The sequence below is a fragment of the Nyctibius grandis genome, chromosome 12 (assembly GCF_013368605.1).
Source record: "Nyctibius grandis isolate bNycGra1 chromosome 12, bNycGra1.pri, whole genome shotgun sequence".
Classification (NCBI taxonomy): Eukaryota; Metazoa; Chordata; class Aves; order Nyctibiiformes; family Nyctibiidae; genus Nyctibius; species Nyctibius grandis.
The window spans coordinates 18,780,828-18,798,197 of record NC_090669.1 but is presented as its reverse complement, the minus strand read 5'-3'; the positions used below and the strand labels follow the sequence as shown (position 1 = coordinate 18,798,197).

The 17,370-nt window shown below is 40.4% G+C and overlaps 1 protein-coding gene across 2 annotated transcripts in view; it reads right to left on the bottom strand.

The window, feature by feature from the left end:
- CDH13 (cadherin 13) overlaps positions 1-16,851 on the bottom strand; it is a 484,188-nt gene extending 467,337 nt beyond the window's left edge. For both annotated transcript variants that reach the window (XM_068411196.1, XM_068411195.1), the window contains exon 1: positions 16,723-16,851. In XM_068411196.1, coding sequence (XP_068267297.1) covers positions 16,723-16,767 — 45 coding nt within the window. In that variant the 5' untranslated portion in view covers positions 16,768-16,851. The remainder of the gene's footprint in view (positions 1-16,722) is intronic.
- Positions 16,852-17,370: the final 519 nt, after the last annotated feature.

The window sequence follows — 17,370 nt, the reverse complement described above, 5'->3', positions numbered from 1 at the left end:
GTAGTAATTTGTTCTTTCATGCAGAAGGAGAGAAGCATTCCTAGTAGACCACCTCCATTCTCTTCTTTGATCACAGCTAACTGCAGACAGCACACAGAGATAATAGGAACCTGTTTCTTTCAACAAGTTTAAAGCATGACCGAAACACAGATCCAGCAACTGTCACATGTGCTACTGAGTTGTTTAACATCACATCTCTAAGAATACCTGCAACTTCATTCCAATACCTACAACTTCATTTCATAATTCCCCAAATGCCTTTGCACATTAACACCTATCGGGATGACAAAGGAGGATGAACTTGAAATGAAGGACAGTCTGACAGCTTCCATGAATCTGTGCAAGACAGGATTTATCCAGCAATGGTGTAGAGCAGCTGAGAGGACTGTATTGTCCATCTGCCACAACTCACATGGATCCTCATATAAAATGTTTTTCAGTGTCTGATTATCATGATTTAGAGAACAGAGGGGATGAAGTATAGCAAATATAGGAAGAATAAGAGAACTTATTACAAGAGAAATATTTTCTGCTTTTATTCTCAGATTTGTAAGCACACAACTTGCTTTAAATGCTCACAAGCAAGATTTAATTGAGGTCACCAAGCAAAGAAAATGACAGAGTACTCCTAAAGAAAAAAAAAAAACACCACTAATCAGGTGGGAAAAAGGAAAATATTCTTAAAAACCCATTGATCCTGGTCTTATTTTACTTTTAGTACAGCATTGATGTCAATGATGTATTTCAGATTATTGAACAAGAACAAAATGAGAACAGTCAAGCTTCCCCTTCGGGTGAAGTCATTCTGTTAACCGCAATTCCCCAAGCACACTAAAAATACATCTTCATTGTCACAAGATGACTGCAACGTATCTTTAAGACAAGGATGAAATGCTGGAAGTTAGATGCACCGCAGAAATAAAGTAGAGGGATGAACTTTCTGTTAAGATATAAACTAGTTACTGTAATTAAATTTTTAGTTCTAACAAATAGTAAGAGTGCAACACTCCTCCCAAGATTCCCCCCCAACAAGGCATGTTGCTCTGGGTTCTCAGTAGCAGGAACAATGTGTACTGATAGGCAATTTGGGGCTCCTGAGCTGTGATGGCATCCTACTTGTTAGCCTTCCTATTGGAATTTGCACAAGCTACTTTCTTGCTTTGTACAGGAAAATAAAAATTAGTGATACAGAGGCATACAGAAAGTGAGGTCCCTTCTTTATATAAGGTTATTCATAGCCTCCAGTGATGCTATTCTGCCTTGAAAGATACATCCAACAGGTGTTCTTAGCTATAACAAATAGCTGTAAAAGACAACTAAGAAGAGACACTCTGAATATACGTCATCCATCTTTCCCCTGTATTTGCATTGCTCTCCAACTAAGGACTTGGCTCCATGCAATTCCCGTGCAGCTCTGTATTCGCAAGAGGCAAGTGCCCCAACTTCAGTCAAATCACAAGGAGAGACAAGTGTCCAGCATATCTTGAAACTCAGCTCCTCTGCCTCAGAGCTATACTTTCAGTTATATCCTCAAAAGGACCTAAAAGCTCAGGGTTTAGTTTCTCACTCTTCTAAATGTTAACATCTTTCAAGTGAGAACTCGGTTTTGTAGTCTTTTCATTTATCAGTTTCTGCCACTCTGGAGCCAACATGTCAAAACCCCTTACTGATTGGCCTCCAGCAGTCCATAAAGATCTTACAGTAAATCCTGCAGCTGGAGACATACTGCTGGTACTTCGCTGGATGCACCAGACAGCAAGAAGAAATAAATGGCTAGTGTAAGAAAGAATATTAACTTAGTTCCACATAGCATTTAGAGATTTTTTACTTTTGGTTTCACTTGGTTCATAAAGCAATTGAAAACTTTTGAAGTTCTCTGCAAAGCAGAGCTATTGTTCCCTGCCAGAAGACCCAGCTCTAGAGCAATTGGTCTGGGAGATTTACTCAGAAACTCCCCAAACCCTAGACATCTGACTCTGGGACAGTCTGTCAGACTGTAATTGACCCCTCTCAAAGAAAACAGAGTTGATTCTTTATGTTAGCAAATTTTTTTTAATAGTACACTAGATATTTCTCACTATTAGTTTCAAAGCCCTTTGCAGATAGGGAAAATAAGGTAGAGGTATGCTCATTAGAGCTTATGAATCTCTGGATAGCAGAAACTCATCTTTCCAGTCATTGTACACACACAGGACACAGTCATAGGTCCCCAGACTAATGCTGCAACTCTGAGTTCTTGACACTAGTCAGTTCAGACAGATATATTAAGACTCCTCATTTCCAATATACTTCCTTTATGTATTACAAGGATAATGCAGCATTGAACGCATCGAGGACTGCTCTTGGTAGCAAAGAGATGGTTAATGCTTTCCAAACTACAGTTACTCACAAGACCATTCTGACATTTCAGAAGTCAAGAGAAACTATTATTAGCTGTGTCTAATAATATTGCAAGCTGCCACCCATGGAATCTGTGTGCAATCCTCCACTGAAATGGCAGCCTTTGGCAGTATCACTGCCACATGATTTGAACCAGGCAAGTCTCAAAAACATTGCCATAGCACTGTGTAGCCAGCCTGAAAATATCTTCACTGCTCTAGGGAGATGAGTGATCCCGTTGGAATTGGTTTTTGGAACTGTAAACTAATGAATCACTAACAGCTTTAAAGCAGACAAAATGTATTGCAACACAGCAACTGAAGGAAATCTGTTTACAGTGCTTCAACAGACACTTGAAATCAAGATGCTCAAGAAGGGTGAGGCTGTTAGGAGAGAAGCAAGGCTCCAAGTGCTGTGAGCACAGTTATACCTACCAGGGCCAGCAGCCATTCCCTGATGCCAGGGGTCATCTCTGACCCCCAGGCATGCTAGCCATGCACTGCAAAGCAAGCCACAGCTCAAGGGAGAGCATCCACATGGAAACAGGGCAAGGGATAGAGCAAGAAACAGCCCTCTTCTCCTAGGCCTGTTGGTGCACGTGCTTCAGTGCTAAGTACAGAGATCAGAAATTCCTTCTGTCATTCAGACACATGCACTGCCTACATCCCCCCCAGCCATAGCTGCCTGGAAACCTTGTCAGGAAGATTTACACTATATTTGGTAATGGGACAAGGCTGACACCAAACTTTGTATTCAAGCCAAGGGTCAGCCTTATGCATGTGGCTGGTGGGAAAAGGGACTACTTTACAGTTCAGATTCTTAATGAAGCAGCACAGTCTGAAGAGAAAGGCTAAAAAAAGGAAAAAAAAAAAAAAAATCAAATCAAAGTCCAAAAAGAGTTTGCTGGGCAAGGGGAAGGCCAAAGCTCAAAACCCTCCTCAACCTAAGGACACTCAAAGCCACAGCTATTTCTTAAGAAAGCTCCCTGCCCTACTTTTGTCCAGTGGAAGCTAGGCTGTTACACAAATAAGGTGCCTTGGGCCAGAAGACTAAGCAAAAAGGAGCTGAACTTTGAAGGGAACAGTTAAAAGCTTGTCTGGGAAAGACGGCAAGTTTGATGTACTAGTGCTGCTTATCCAGGGACTAATTACATATTTTACAGCAAAAAGTTACTAAATAAGATAGAATACCAAGGAACCCCATCCTTGAAGGATGCTCTCTTACTATTAAACTACAGTCACACTTTCTAGTCTCCCTCTCTTTTTAGGCTCCATGAGCATTATACACTTTCCAGTCCAGCAGCCCTGCTTCAGGGAGAAGCCTTGCCAACAGCACTGAACAAAAACAGAGAGATTTGTTTACAGGTGCTAAGGTAGCTAGGTGATCAGGTAGTTCACCAATTCACAACAAATGTGTGGAAGAAGGGCAAATTAAAAGACACACTGATTATTAAATATTTAAGCAGATTGTTCAATACTTGCTATTAATGAAATTCATGTAACCACAGCCACAGAAGGCGACTACACAGTGAACCAGGAAATAAGAAAGTGGGATGAAAAGGGAAAAATGTTCCTCCCTGCTGCACTGGACTTGACCAGAACATGACAGACAGCAGGGTAGTATAAATAACTCAAGGAGGGGCTGCTGCCTGCAGTTAAGCAGCTTCAGACCCAAAAAACATCCAAATTCCAGTGCACCAACTGCAAAGTAGTTTTAGAAATACCAAGAATAGTTGTAGCAATACCAGATCAGAGCCCTACCCCAGGTGCTGCGTTGCCTTCCCTCCCTTCCCCAAAGAGGCTTAAGAGAAAAATTTACCCTGATCACTTCATTCAAAATCTACTCCTACCCCCAGAGCTTGGCACAAAATTCTGCACACCGTGTACATCTCTAGCTTGCAGGCTGGGAGGGATGTACTGCATGTACTTCCTCTGCTTTTAAAGCAAAGGAATGTGCTCACAAATCAACAACAGCTTTATGAGGAAAAGGAAGGAGGATCTTCTGTTGCCATTATATTTGGAGACGTATTCAGAACGCCACATACTCCCCGTGAGCAGCCATGACATGGGGAGTGGCAGTGTAACAGGCCTGGCACACCCCAACTCAGCCATGCTGCTATTTAAAACCCCAGCCCCTCGAGAGGGGGTTAACTCAGGGCAAGGCTGAACACTGCAGCGCTAACTGAACATGGGTATTTACACCATGTGGCACCCATGGAATTACTTGCTTTTAAAGCTGCTCACTGCAGTATGAAGAGGTGGCTGCACCCAAGCTAACCAAGGCTGTAGCTAGCTCAGGATTTTGGCAGAAGCTTTCCACGGCTACCTGAGCCTTACTTCTGTGTTGGTACTGATGGTTTAAAGTGACAGCTGCAGTGATACTCTGCACTTGAAATACAGACTCCTGCCCACCAGACAAGTGAACCAAGACCAGCATGCCAATTACACAAGCATAGCTTATCAAACAGTAAAGATTTTAGGATGTAGTAGACCTGGACTACAGGCCAATCCCTGAACTGGAGAAATCACAGCTGACTTAAACCTCTAGTCCAGCATCGGGCCAACTCACACACACTGTCCTGGGAACGGCAGGCAGCAAACAGTGGATCTCAGGCCTAGAAGCCTCTGTGCTACCCAGGGTCCCAAGGTAGAAATAAGAATGCTAGTTTACTTGCAGTCATCATACATGTACAAGGAAAAACTGCAAAATAACTATTTTTCTATTTTTATTTTCTTTTCAATGTTTTGAAAGGTCAAGTGTATTTGCACTCTGCTGTGTTCTCTTTATCAGTGCTTAAACTCCAATGCTGCCAGATGAATCACAAGTCACGTAAACACCCCAGAAATACAGTGTCAGAAGTAGATCCATTGTACATGAATTGTATGCTCTGTTGTCAGGGGAGGGTTGTTTCCATTTTAAGCACGGAAGAACCTGCAGAAAACTAATGGCTAGTTTGCAAATGTGCCTGAAGTGAGGTTCTCTTCCCTTTAATCTTTGCTCTTCAGCTGGCTCCTAAAAGATGTCACAACATAAGAGAAAGGGGATAAGTCTGAAATTTTATATTAGCAAAAGTGATGGGGGGGGTGTCACATCTGGCAAAACTTTGGAACATTTCTCTCTCGTAACATGTGGCCTATAATACTCATTTCAGCAAGACGTTGCTTAGTTTTTCCTGGTATCTGGCTTGTTTCATATTTATTGCTGGAAAGCCATAACAGAGCTGTCCTTCCCCTCCCAGCTTCTCTGGCCCTTTGCTACCTTTCCATTTTCTCTGGAACATACTCACTTCCACCAGTATGCAATTAAAAAGTATGCCTGTGTTACAGTGAGGATGTGTGGGAAACAACCTGTCTGGTATACAGTAACTGTCTGAAATGGTTTTTAAGTAGCGACGTGCAAACAGTTTGAAAAGAAAACACAATGTGCTCTCCTGCAATGAAGGCTGGTTTGGCATCACACATTATACCCAGTTATCTCTTGTTTGTCTGTTGTCTCCTTTCCCATCCCCTCCCCAGCCAACTAGTCAATTAGGGGTAGGTATCTCCTAAGTCTTATTTCATCTGTGTGGTAACAAGTTTCTGAAAGCATCAGTAGAATAGATTTAATGATCATGAACACAACAAAGCAGCATATAGGGATAAATAATGTCCATTAAGACATAGAGCAAATGATAATAAAGTCCCACCAAAACATAAAATGTAGGAGAGAGGAGAGTTCTGTGGCTGGGCAGCTAATGAATGCTGGAAGCAGATACAGAGTTTTACAAAGGATTAAATTTCCTGCATCTCCTAAACCATGACACTGATACACACACAAGTGTGCATAAAACTGTAAACTGCTCCTGTTCCCTGATGCCAATAACTTCAGGTCCAGATATGAGCAACAGTTCTGGCTATGGGTGTCAGCCTAAACTATCAGGTAAGATTGCATGCAAATGAAGATGTGGAAATGGAGCAGAATCAGACTAGATGCTGCGCTCCATTCCTGCGTACACCTGTTAACTGTATCACAAATATAAAAGGCTGCTTTCCAAATCCTAACACCTGCAAAAAGTTACAGGACATTGAATATCATTTTGGTTTTCTTTTTCCCTTGGTTTTGTTTTCCCTTCCATTTTTTATGTGTTAAGGTTTGATCTTCTTTCTTGTATTACCCAGTCAGCCAAGGAAAGGGACAAGAAATTCAGCAGCTATGTCAGCATGTTTATTACTAAATAACTATTCCCAGCACTTCTGGCTCTAAGAGATCACCAACTTAAAACTATTAATGGGGCAGCTAAATTAAATTCTTTTTTCCACATGTACAGATTACCCAGTGAAATTAACCAGGACCTGTGTGAAATGCTAAAGGAATTCGAGTCCTTAGGTGTGTCTGGTTTTCCTCATGCTGCAGGAAAATCCCCGTCATTTTATCACCGAAGTAAAAACATCTATAAGCACCAAGAAAAGGGACAGACTTTCCAAAAGGGCCTGTTAAATCCCATCTAAGAGAAGTTAAAACACAGTAGTAAAATGTATTCATCCTTTCCCCCAACACTAGAAGTTCTGGAAGAAAGTTTGAGTGGAAAAAACTAAAGGCACTTAGACTATCTGAATTTTTTTTGAGTAGATGAAGTAGAACAGAGGAAAAAGTAATTTGAACAAGGAAATTACAGGAATGCAGCTTCCAGTCAGCCTGGAGGTAAGGCAGGGAAAACCACTTGTGCTGTGCATGATTGCTTTTTCTTCCTTCATATCCCAGCTAGACTCCACAAACACAGAGCATGCAGAATTCAAAAGTCAAGAACAAGCTGGAAAAACAATTTTGTTCAGGTTCAACGTGAGTTATGGCAGACAACCACATTGGTTTCTATTTTAGCCATACTCCTTCAGCCAGCCATAATCAACGTTCAGTTCCCATGCACAGCAAGAAACAGGTTCTGTGCTGGTGTGCCTTTGACTCATGAAGAATCAAAAGCTTTGAAAATTGTATTTTTGGGAAGCAAGTGTAAGAAGATTGAATCCTCATTTCAGAGTGACATAACCATACAGGATGAGGCAGCTGTTCCACAAAGTCAGAGATTAGCTTTCAATAGTCCATACAAGTCTACAGATTCTCATGTTTTGAGCTTGTAACAAATGATCCATCCATGTGTCGTGTCCCCCCAGGAATTCAAACATTTAGGTGCATCTCACTAACAATGACACTTTAGGACAGCAACATAACACTTCTAGAAGCTAGACACAGGATCGAAACAGCCATGAGCAGGCAGCTCACCTCCTACCAGAGGAGCCCAAGCTTTTGGTAGCTCTGCCTCCCCCAATCCAAAGGAAGGAAGAAAGATGGGAACCGTTATCAGTGGACAGACAGCAGGGGAAATACTCTGCCGTTGAGACTATGTCTCACATTGCAGTGGAAATATCCAGCATCTCTCCCCTACCCAAGCACTGGAAGCATAGTTGGTTGTATATCATCTGCCCCCGTCTTCTACCCCAAACTGTTTTGGTCTCAAATGCTATGAGTATATTTAGCACTGATAGTCTCATCCTCCTCCTCTGCTCCAACTTATTTTGCCAGCAGCCATCACAAACACCAGTTATAAGCAAATACACTCCATTTTCTGTGCAGTTGTGATTAGCTAAACATTTTCTCTTCTTAGTTTCCTCTATAAGCAAAATAGTAGCTGTACAGACATAGGCAGTTCTTTGGCAAACCATAACTAATTATACTCTTGAAAGCTGAGCAGCATTATTAAAATAGTACTGCATACACCAGCTTCTGATTGGCCTAAAGATTGAATTTACTCTGGGCTCCCTCCAATCAGAATTAATCTTTCTATGGTACAATGAACTGTCACTACTGAATCAACACCAGCAGCAAAAGTGACAGCAGCCTACATCATTACTCAACTAAGATAATAGAACTAAAGTCATTGAAACAGGCAGATGTTGGAGGCTGTCTCCATTTCAGAATAATGTTCCTGTCGTAATTCAGCATTTATTTTAGGGAAGCAAGGATAAATTCATTACTGTTTGCAGGGTGCTCAGATATAACAGTAATAGAAGCCATATAAGCCTCCCATATGTATACAGTAGAAATGCACATGGCATTGATACTAACCATCCTTCACCCGAATAACACAAAGTGGGGCAATGCAATCAATCCATGTCCACTGCAGACCTGCTCCCGTATTAGCGTGAGCAACAGTGTTTTGTTATTGCAAGCTCAGAAAACTAAAGTTGAGATACATGCAAGACCAGAAGTCATTTCCACAAGATACAAAAGTTTCACAATTTATTTCCAGCATCCTTACCTTATTTCCTGGTAACAGATATCCAAAATTATTATCTAAAGAGCTGCTGTTTTGTCAGACTGCAATAATCAATACCCTCACTGCACAGAATGCCACACTTCTGCATTGATAACTAAACCACATAGATCCAACAATTAGGGAAAACTATTGATGACATTTAAAACTGGAGATTGTGAATGATATTTCCACATATTAAGGAAAGGTGATCAAATATGGGCCTAACTACTTTAGTGTTCAGGTCAGAGCTGTATATCAGTAAATTAATAGGAGTATCAATACTCATAAATCAAGATTTAGAGTTCAGAGTCCAGTTAGCTCAATCAGATTATGAATTATGAAAACAAAAGACATTTGGGAAAAATAAAACCACTTAGCCTGACACACAATGCTACCTTCAGGTAGCAGGTTAATACAAATGCCCAGAAATAAAAACTGATTTTTATGTATTGTCCTATTTTAATTTAATTCTCATTTATCTTTACCCACAGGCTTTTCATTTCACATTTCACCTGAATAAGGACAGTAGATAATATCCATGTCTTCCTGGCACTTGCAAGACCAGTTATCTTATCTTGGCAGAAGGTCAAACTGAACACCTTTTAATTTGGCCAGTTATCTAACTGCACTGAACATCTCAAACCTGCAGCCGAGATATCCATTCCTGCTTCGTAGCACAGTTGGAGTTGCTCAGCTTCCTCTGAGAGAGCTCTGAAACAATGGGTTTAATGTGGAGGGAAATGCCCATCCGATTTTAATGGCTAATTCCATCTCCTTTCACCTAGAGAGCAAAGTACCAGATGCTCTGGATTTCCTGCTTTGTCAGCTATAGAGCACTGCTATGTTCAGCTCTCGCATTTTGATACAGCTGTTTGTTGTCTGATAAAACATGGTTCCTCAGGGAAAACAGAGGGCTGTCTCAAGAGAAATGTATAAATACACCTTATATGGCAGAATGGGAACTCAAAACCAGTTAAGTTTGTCTATGGGAAAATGCAAGATCTTGGGAACACTGTTCCTGGTGTTTTCTGTTTCCAAGCAGTTACCAACAGTTGGCTCAAAGTTAAAATGTAATAGACACACTTCAAAGACCATCTTACATCAAGAAAACTATAATAGGCTGGGGCAGGAGCAACTTTACATGATTTCCCCCCCACACACACTTGTATGCTGTCTGTACAAGCTAAGGATCATACTCCTAATTCATGAACATTGGGATAGCTCCTGGGGGATCCAGATGAATACACTGCAGCTCAGAATTTCTGCCTTTATATAGTGACCCTGTGGACAGCTGCCAGCTTTTATTTTACTCTTATGGGTTCAAAATCCCCTACGTTTGACTCCAAGATTCTTCTTTAAAGATAGTTTGCACAGAAACCCTTCTTGCAATTCCAAGTTATGCCAGGAAAATGAAAAGAAGTAGATTGTCTATAAAGTAGATGAGCCGATTATCAGCACGGTAAGTATGTTGTAATATGCTTTTTTGCTCCATAGCAATTCAAGAGAAACTATATATACTAACAGTTTTATGGATTGATTCGAAGCAATATGAGAAGTTATTCATCCTCTTTCTACCTTTGCCACAGATGTGTTACTGTCCGTATGGCAGACAGCCATTAATGTATAGAATCAGTACTCCCCCAGATGTGTTTCCAGCCAAGCTCACCAGCTTTGGCCTGGAGCAGATAAGGAGCACACTTAACATAACTCAGGGAAGAAAAAGGGGTAACCTTCAACAATAGTCTTCAGCACACAAGTAGTAATAGCTGAGTAAAGCTTATAGGTATAGATATTTGCAAGTAGGCATCTCTTATATCCTAAATTCCAGTTATAAACTTGTGATACTTTCCACCTCTATACATATTTCTTCGCATACAGCCATATTAACAGTGCTGTGACAGCTTAATATCCTAGAACCCATGGTATGTAAGGACTCAAAATGCTGAAAACAAGTACCACAAGGTCCATCTGCCATGATTACTCAATCTGCCAAAAAATTCTTCAAACTTTTAGAAACCCACTTTCTGTCTGTACTCCTTTTAACACAGCCTTCATACGCACAAGAATTATTTGCTCTTCATTACACACCAGACTGCAAAGTCCTTGGGAATTTAATATTAGCTTTTAGAAATATATACTTTGCCATTACCAATAAGGAATTAAACGTTAGCTGTTCACAGCAAAAGAACAAAATAATTTAGAGTGAGAGCTCACGCTATTATCAGGTTTTTTTAAAAAATGATAGCGTGGAGAGTAGAACCTTTATTGAATGGAGCCTGAGGACTTGGACAATAAAAACTTGTTCATTCCAGAGAACTGTATGTGGATACCCAGTTTTGACACACTTCAAAAGCTTGAAGGTGGATGTTCAGCTCCGTAAAAACAAGGTCCATAAAGATAGCAAATTAGGCATCCATACATGGATATTCATAGATATCAGGAGTTATTTAAACACCTTAATCAGCTTTTCCAAGTGGTTAGAGATACTGATAAACTGCTGTACACTGAAGAGATTCACACCACCCTACTCTTAATAGCTCCTATTTATTGTACTCTGTTCTTAGAACTGTTTTAACCAGCTTCATCAAACCAAATCTTAAATTCCTCCTTTTTTCTTTAGCCAAGAAAATTAATGGTGCAAAACACAGTAGAATATTGGATAAGTTAGTGGTGTAAGGAGTTCCCTCCATACAAAACAGTAAGGCTTTCAAAGAATTAGATTCTTCTGTTTGACAGAGTCAACAGACAGTCCACAACACAACAAAAAAGCAGTGGGCAAATTTCCAAGACCTTTGAATAATGAAACAGTCGCTAATAAAGCAAGTCTTATTTTTCATTCCTCTTTGGCATTTAATATCCTACTGATTTGTATACACTAACATTGTGCTAGCTGCAGGACACATGAAGTGACAGAAAAACACAGTGTTCCATATGGGCTGGTCCCATCCATCTGGTGATTAGGGCAGGGCACAGTGCAACCATATGGCCATGATCAAGAACCCACTAATATCATCCAGAGTTAACTGGGAAGAGCTATAGCCCACTTAGTCTCCTAAGGATGATAAATCCCTCTCATTCTGTCTCTCCTCCCCAGTGTACATGATAGATTTGTCTTTTTGCCTGCATAGATGAAGCTTTGCTGGTTAGAACACTAGTAATACACAAAAAAGTGAATTTGGTGCTTATAGCTGTCAAAGAATGAAGAAATTCTTTCCATGAAACAATTAAAAAACCCTCAAACCTCACATTTCTGCCTCAAGTCCCAAATGAAGTCTCCCTCCTCCCAAAAGGCTTATGTTGGCATAGGCCCTCTGAAACTTGGGGCCAAAATCCTGACACACAGCACATGGGTACAGCAAAGCAGCTGAAGATAAGAGATGGGACTCCAGCAGTGATGCAGGAAGAATATAACAGTAACAGCTCTGTTATCTGCTTGTCCTTACATATTAATAGAATGGGACAAGCCTACTTATCTAACAACGAACAGGAAGAAAATGAAAGGCAGAACTTCATGTCTTCTTGAACAGGCATCACTGTGCTATGTACATAGTTCTAATAATTCCTGTTGCACTGGTCTATTTAGATATCTTTTAGAAATACTTGTTTCGCAGCTAAAAAGTCACTAAAAATCAAGTCAATAACCCCCAATGGATCGTGGCACAAAGATGTTACATGTGCTAGAATAACCTTTTCCAATTTTTGATAATCAGAAACAGAAACCAGGTCCCAACATATTGCCTGGGCTACATCTTAAATTGAAAAATAGAATCTCAAACCTACTTTGTTGTGTACCACTTAATTGTAATGCCATAAGTCTAGCAACTTTTTCATGACCAGTTTCTACTCATCTATTGTAACAAATGCCCCTTGCTTAGCAGTAAGGAGTCTGGTCAGGTCCTGTGTAAGAATATCTTGAAAGGTTAGAGCTGTTGCCTAAGGTCATACCAATTCACCAGGGACAAACCTTGCCTCCAAGGCAACATTTGACAAATAGCACAGCATGACTGCTGGAATGGCTCTGCTTTGGGAAACACCATCTTTTGAATGAGATATGTAAGTGGAAGATCTTTTTGACTACATAACCAAAGATGATAGCCAGGAACTGTCAGGAGTGTCAGCCTGCTCACAAAATGCTTATCAGTGCAAATAATTATACATAATAAGTGGTAACTGAGTTTCTCTAATATTTTAAAGCATTTTTACAACTCTGACATAGCACAAGAGACACAGGACTTTTTCCTCTAGAATTCTCAAATAATAAGCAGTCTTAAACAAAATAAGACCTACAGCAACAAGATACAACATGGAAATACTTGGTCAGAATTTGAGCATAATCTTTAATGTTATATCAACAGACTGTGTGAGCAAGATTTTTCTTTTTTTCCTGAAGCTGATAAATTTCTTTTAATACACAGGGGCTGACTTTCAAGCTGTGCATGGAGCCCTCTTCTGGAGAAATTTATAAAAATAAAAGCTTAAGAATGCAGCAGTGTGGGCTATGAATTTGGGGAAAGAGTTTTAGAACAAAATTACAGAAAATGACACTATTCACTATGATAACAAGCTTGTAAAATCTATACTTTTTTCCAAATTACTTAGTTGCAACCCAGTAGAACATGACACTTATTGTTAAAGCTATCAAAAATTATTTTTCCCCTCAGCTTGTAAGTTTACTTACAAATGTTATGTTGATTCATCTGTCTGCATGAAATGCATAACATATAAAAACAAGCCTGTGAACAACTTTTGTTTTAAAACAAATATTTTTGTGTATAGGCCTTAGAAAATATCTTTTGGGGAAAAAGTAAAAACCACTGATTTGATAGATCTAAAAATCTGTATTTACTGCTTACTGTACTCTGAATAGTGAGCTGCACAAACTACCAGAGTACACTTAGTTTTTATTGTCAGATTCAGATCAATAAAGCTGTACCTTAGATAACTTTGCAGTTTTAAACATGATCCTGAATTAAAGGATTACTCAAAACATATCTTTCTCAGCTATTCCAGCTAACATTCTGTTTTCCTCTTGGTGAAAGCAGGACAAACAGTTGGTAGTAGCGCAGACTAAATATTTGCAAAAGAAAAAGTTAATTTATCTCCCACCTGTTTACCACAACTTTTACAAACATACTTATGTGTTGAAAAAACAATTCCCCATCCTTATCATTTTAATGCCTCAAAAGGCAATTTTTTTCATATTTAACAAATGCAGTTGAATTAGATGCAGACCAAGAAAGCACAAAATCAAAGTTACTAGTTTTAGCAATGCTATTTTAATTAAAAATAAACCTTTTTCCAGTTCATAATTCTTACTAACACAAAAGTTTCCTCAAACTTTTTTCTACACTGTAAACTTTGCTATCATTACTTTGAAATGAAGTTATTCCTATCTTCTACTTCCACAGAAAGTATTGCATTACTAGATTGCTATTGCTTAGAAAACATTTCATCAAAATTGAGCTTTGCTGGTTCCACTAGCATTGTATTATATGAGGCATTATTGCTACTGCTAAGGGAGAAAAAAAGAAAACTCATGAAAAAGATCCCAAAATGTGTTACAACCACTACACAGCCAGATGGCTGCATTTGTTTAATATGTTGTTTCTCACATTCTTCTGTTTACTTTTCCTGTCACATGAAAGTTGTGCATGTGGCATGGCAAAGAGAAAAGCCAAACAGCATTTCAGTAATTCCCTTTTTCTTCCCTAGCTATCACCTTCAGCTCCTACTTCAACCTGCCAATATTCAACAACCTTATACCTGAAGACAGATTTACGTACACTTCCTTATTATAGTCCAATTCATTCCCTAATTCATTAACTCTTAGACATGATCTATAAAGTAAACTTGAAGATGTGTTAAATCACCAGGTAGAGGCATTGCCAGATAAAGCTACCTACGTTAATAAAGAAGGTGGGGTGCAGTTTAAGCACCTAAATACAAAGCAATGCTAAAGCACCACAAGCTCAGCCCTGCAGTGTACTCAAACACATCTCAGCCCACCAAGAGCAGAAACTCTGAAGTATTGCTGAGAGTTATCAATGAAGTGCACAGTTGTTTTCAGAATCAGGTGTTCTGCACCTTGTCAGTTTTTAAGTAGTTACTGACTTTAGAAAAAATGCCGGCTATGTGGTTTAATAGGCCTTAGAAGCCTGTCCTCCTCTGTCATATATACATACTGCTTTTCCTACAAGGGACAGCTAAAGAAAATCCAAACTCAAGCTGATTAATTCAGCAGTATGCTAGAAAATATTGACAAAAAAAAGGCCTGAAAACACACAGAAAGCCAAGTGAACTGCAGTCCAGATGGCAGGTCTCAAGCCCAAGATGAGGGAGCACCAGGTCAGTATATCCCCAAGTTACCTTTACACTGTCGATGCCCTCTCCCCCCAGCCCCTCTGCTCCCTGAGCATTGCCTTTGCCAGCCCAGCTGCCTGCCCAGGCTGGCTCTCAGCCCACTTTGACAACTTCTCCTGCCCAGGAGCCCTTTGGGCATCCCCGGCCCACCACAGCCACTCAGCCCTCCCCAGGAGCAGCAGCTTATCCACTCTCAGCAGAGCTGGCGAGCTGCCCACTGGCAAGCCCTCCTACACAGTCCACGGAGCCTCAGCCCGAGCAGTTAGGGAAGCCCTGCAAGAAACTACGTATATCTCCAGCACATGCTGCTCTGGCTCCTCAAACTCATCCTTCAACAGTGCATTCAGGTACCATACCTATGATTCTGTGGTCCAAAGCAGCTGCCTTCATTTGTCACACTCCCTGAAGCAGGACTGTTCTCCTGAACCCACCCAAATGCCTATGTGCTTGCTCACATGAGTCCTCAGTCACCGAGTCTCCCACTGTCCCATAACTTGAGCCACCCACGTTCATGCTTTTATTCCTTATCAGGTTAAGCCAGGACCCAAATATCCTGGCCTCGATCCCCAGCCTATATGCATTCAGTTCACCCTACTGCTTCCTACTTACAGGCTCTTGGTATATCTCCTCTCAGCAATAAAGCTCTCCCAACAGCGATCCCTCACCATTTTTCTCCTTATCAACCTCTTTTGAAAAAGCAGACTAAATGCCTGCTGGAGATTGCAGTTAAAGAAACACGAGTGCACAGGCTCAGCGTCCCAAGCACTAGTTTCACACTCTAAAACCTACCAATCCCCGAAGGGTCAAGAAAACAAGTCAGAAAGGAATTAACTTTTATCTCAGTGCACAGAATGCCAGTGCCACTGTCACTAAATGCAAGAGTTTACAGAGCTCCTAAGACAAAAGAAGGAAGGACGCATTTAAGCTGGACAACAACAAAGGATTTCCAAACCTCCCCAGAGCTTCCAAAAAGTGAGCCCTGTCACAGCAGCAAGAGGAAAAGAGAGCAGCCAGAAGGTATTGAGAAGTCAAAGCCCAGCGAGCCCCTTCGCTCTGACAGACAGCAGCAGCAGGGCTTCGGCAGCTCCGTGGTTTTAAGGCTGGCTGTTTTTTCCTCTGCTTTCTGGCAGAGGGGGATCTATTACGTTTAACAAGAGAAAGGCTACATAGCAAGTCACTAACAGAGTATTACACATCTATCAAGAGAGTACAGGGAAGGGAACCTTTTACAAGGTCTGATTTTGTTTTTCCTCCATATTCCCCCCCTCTCTGTTTTTTTTTTAAAGAAAGGCAATAAATAATGCGAGCTGCCTATAACAGCCTATAAGCCTACTACCCGGCAAAAGCCACAGAGGAGAGAGGCAAATCAAAGTTGCAGCATTTGATATGACAGAAAATATTGCTGCTGCAGCTGCTACCGAGACACTTCAAAGATTCCCCCCACCACCCTTCCTGAAGGGAAATAAAAAAATGCTATATATCACACAGCAAATTTGTTGTAATTGTAAATCAAGGAACTACGAGATTCTACATTCCTAGCAACTGGCTTATAGCAGAGATCTTGCATCTTTCAACAGTAATTCAAGCAATGTATAATTACTCAGAAATCAGACCTGAATTACAAATACTTTCAAATCCAAATGCACAAGAGAAGGAAGATGAAAGCAAGCAAGTAAAAACCACACATTTCTTACCTGGGACAGCAGAAAGGACAGAGTAAGTTGAGTTTTGTGCTGCATTTTGCCAGACTAGAAGGTACCAGAGGCTTTTTCATTCATGCACTCGGCTGCACTGAGCATATTTTCACTGTGAAACAGCCTTTGTGAAGAGACTCTGCCTTGAGAGCCAGCCAACTTCCCAAATAGATCAGCAGCATCATCACTAAAGCATTGGATAGAGTCTGATGACCAGAACCAATGGCTTTACAAGGATGATTTCTTCACAAAGCATCCCCATTTTGCATCACACATATTGGGCAAGCACCTCTCACAAACACAGCACCTTTAAAAAGCATTTTGCTTTGGTGTATTTGTGTGTTTAGTTTCAGTCTAACAAATCATGCCTTACAGATCTCAATAGTATTTTCCCGTTTAGAGAATAGAATTGCACAGAGTGAAATAAGAGCAACTCTAAGCACCACTGCAAAGAGATTCTCTTTATTAAAATGTTAATAAGGTATGCTTTATTTTCAATAAATCAAAAAAATGACCACTGCAGTTTTAGTTACTTCCAAGCCTTAGAGGAACACAGTGAAACTTTTTGGTGCAGCAGGAATACAGATTATATTTTGTGTTTTCCCCTCAATCTCACAAATCACAACGAAGACAGATCAATTCTAGCCT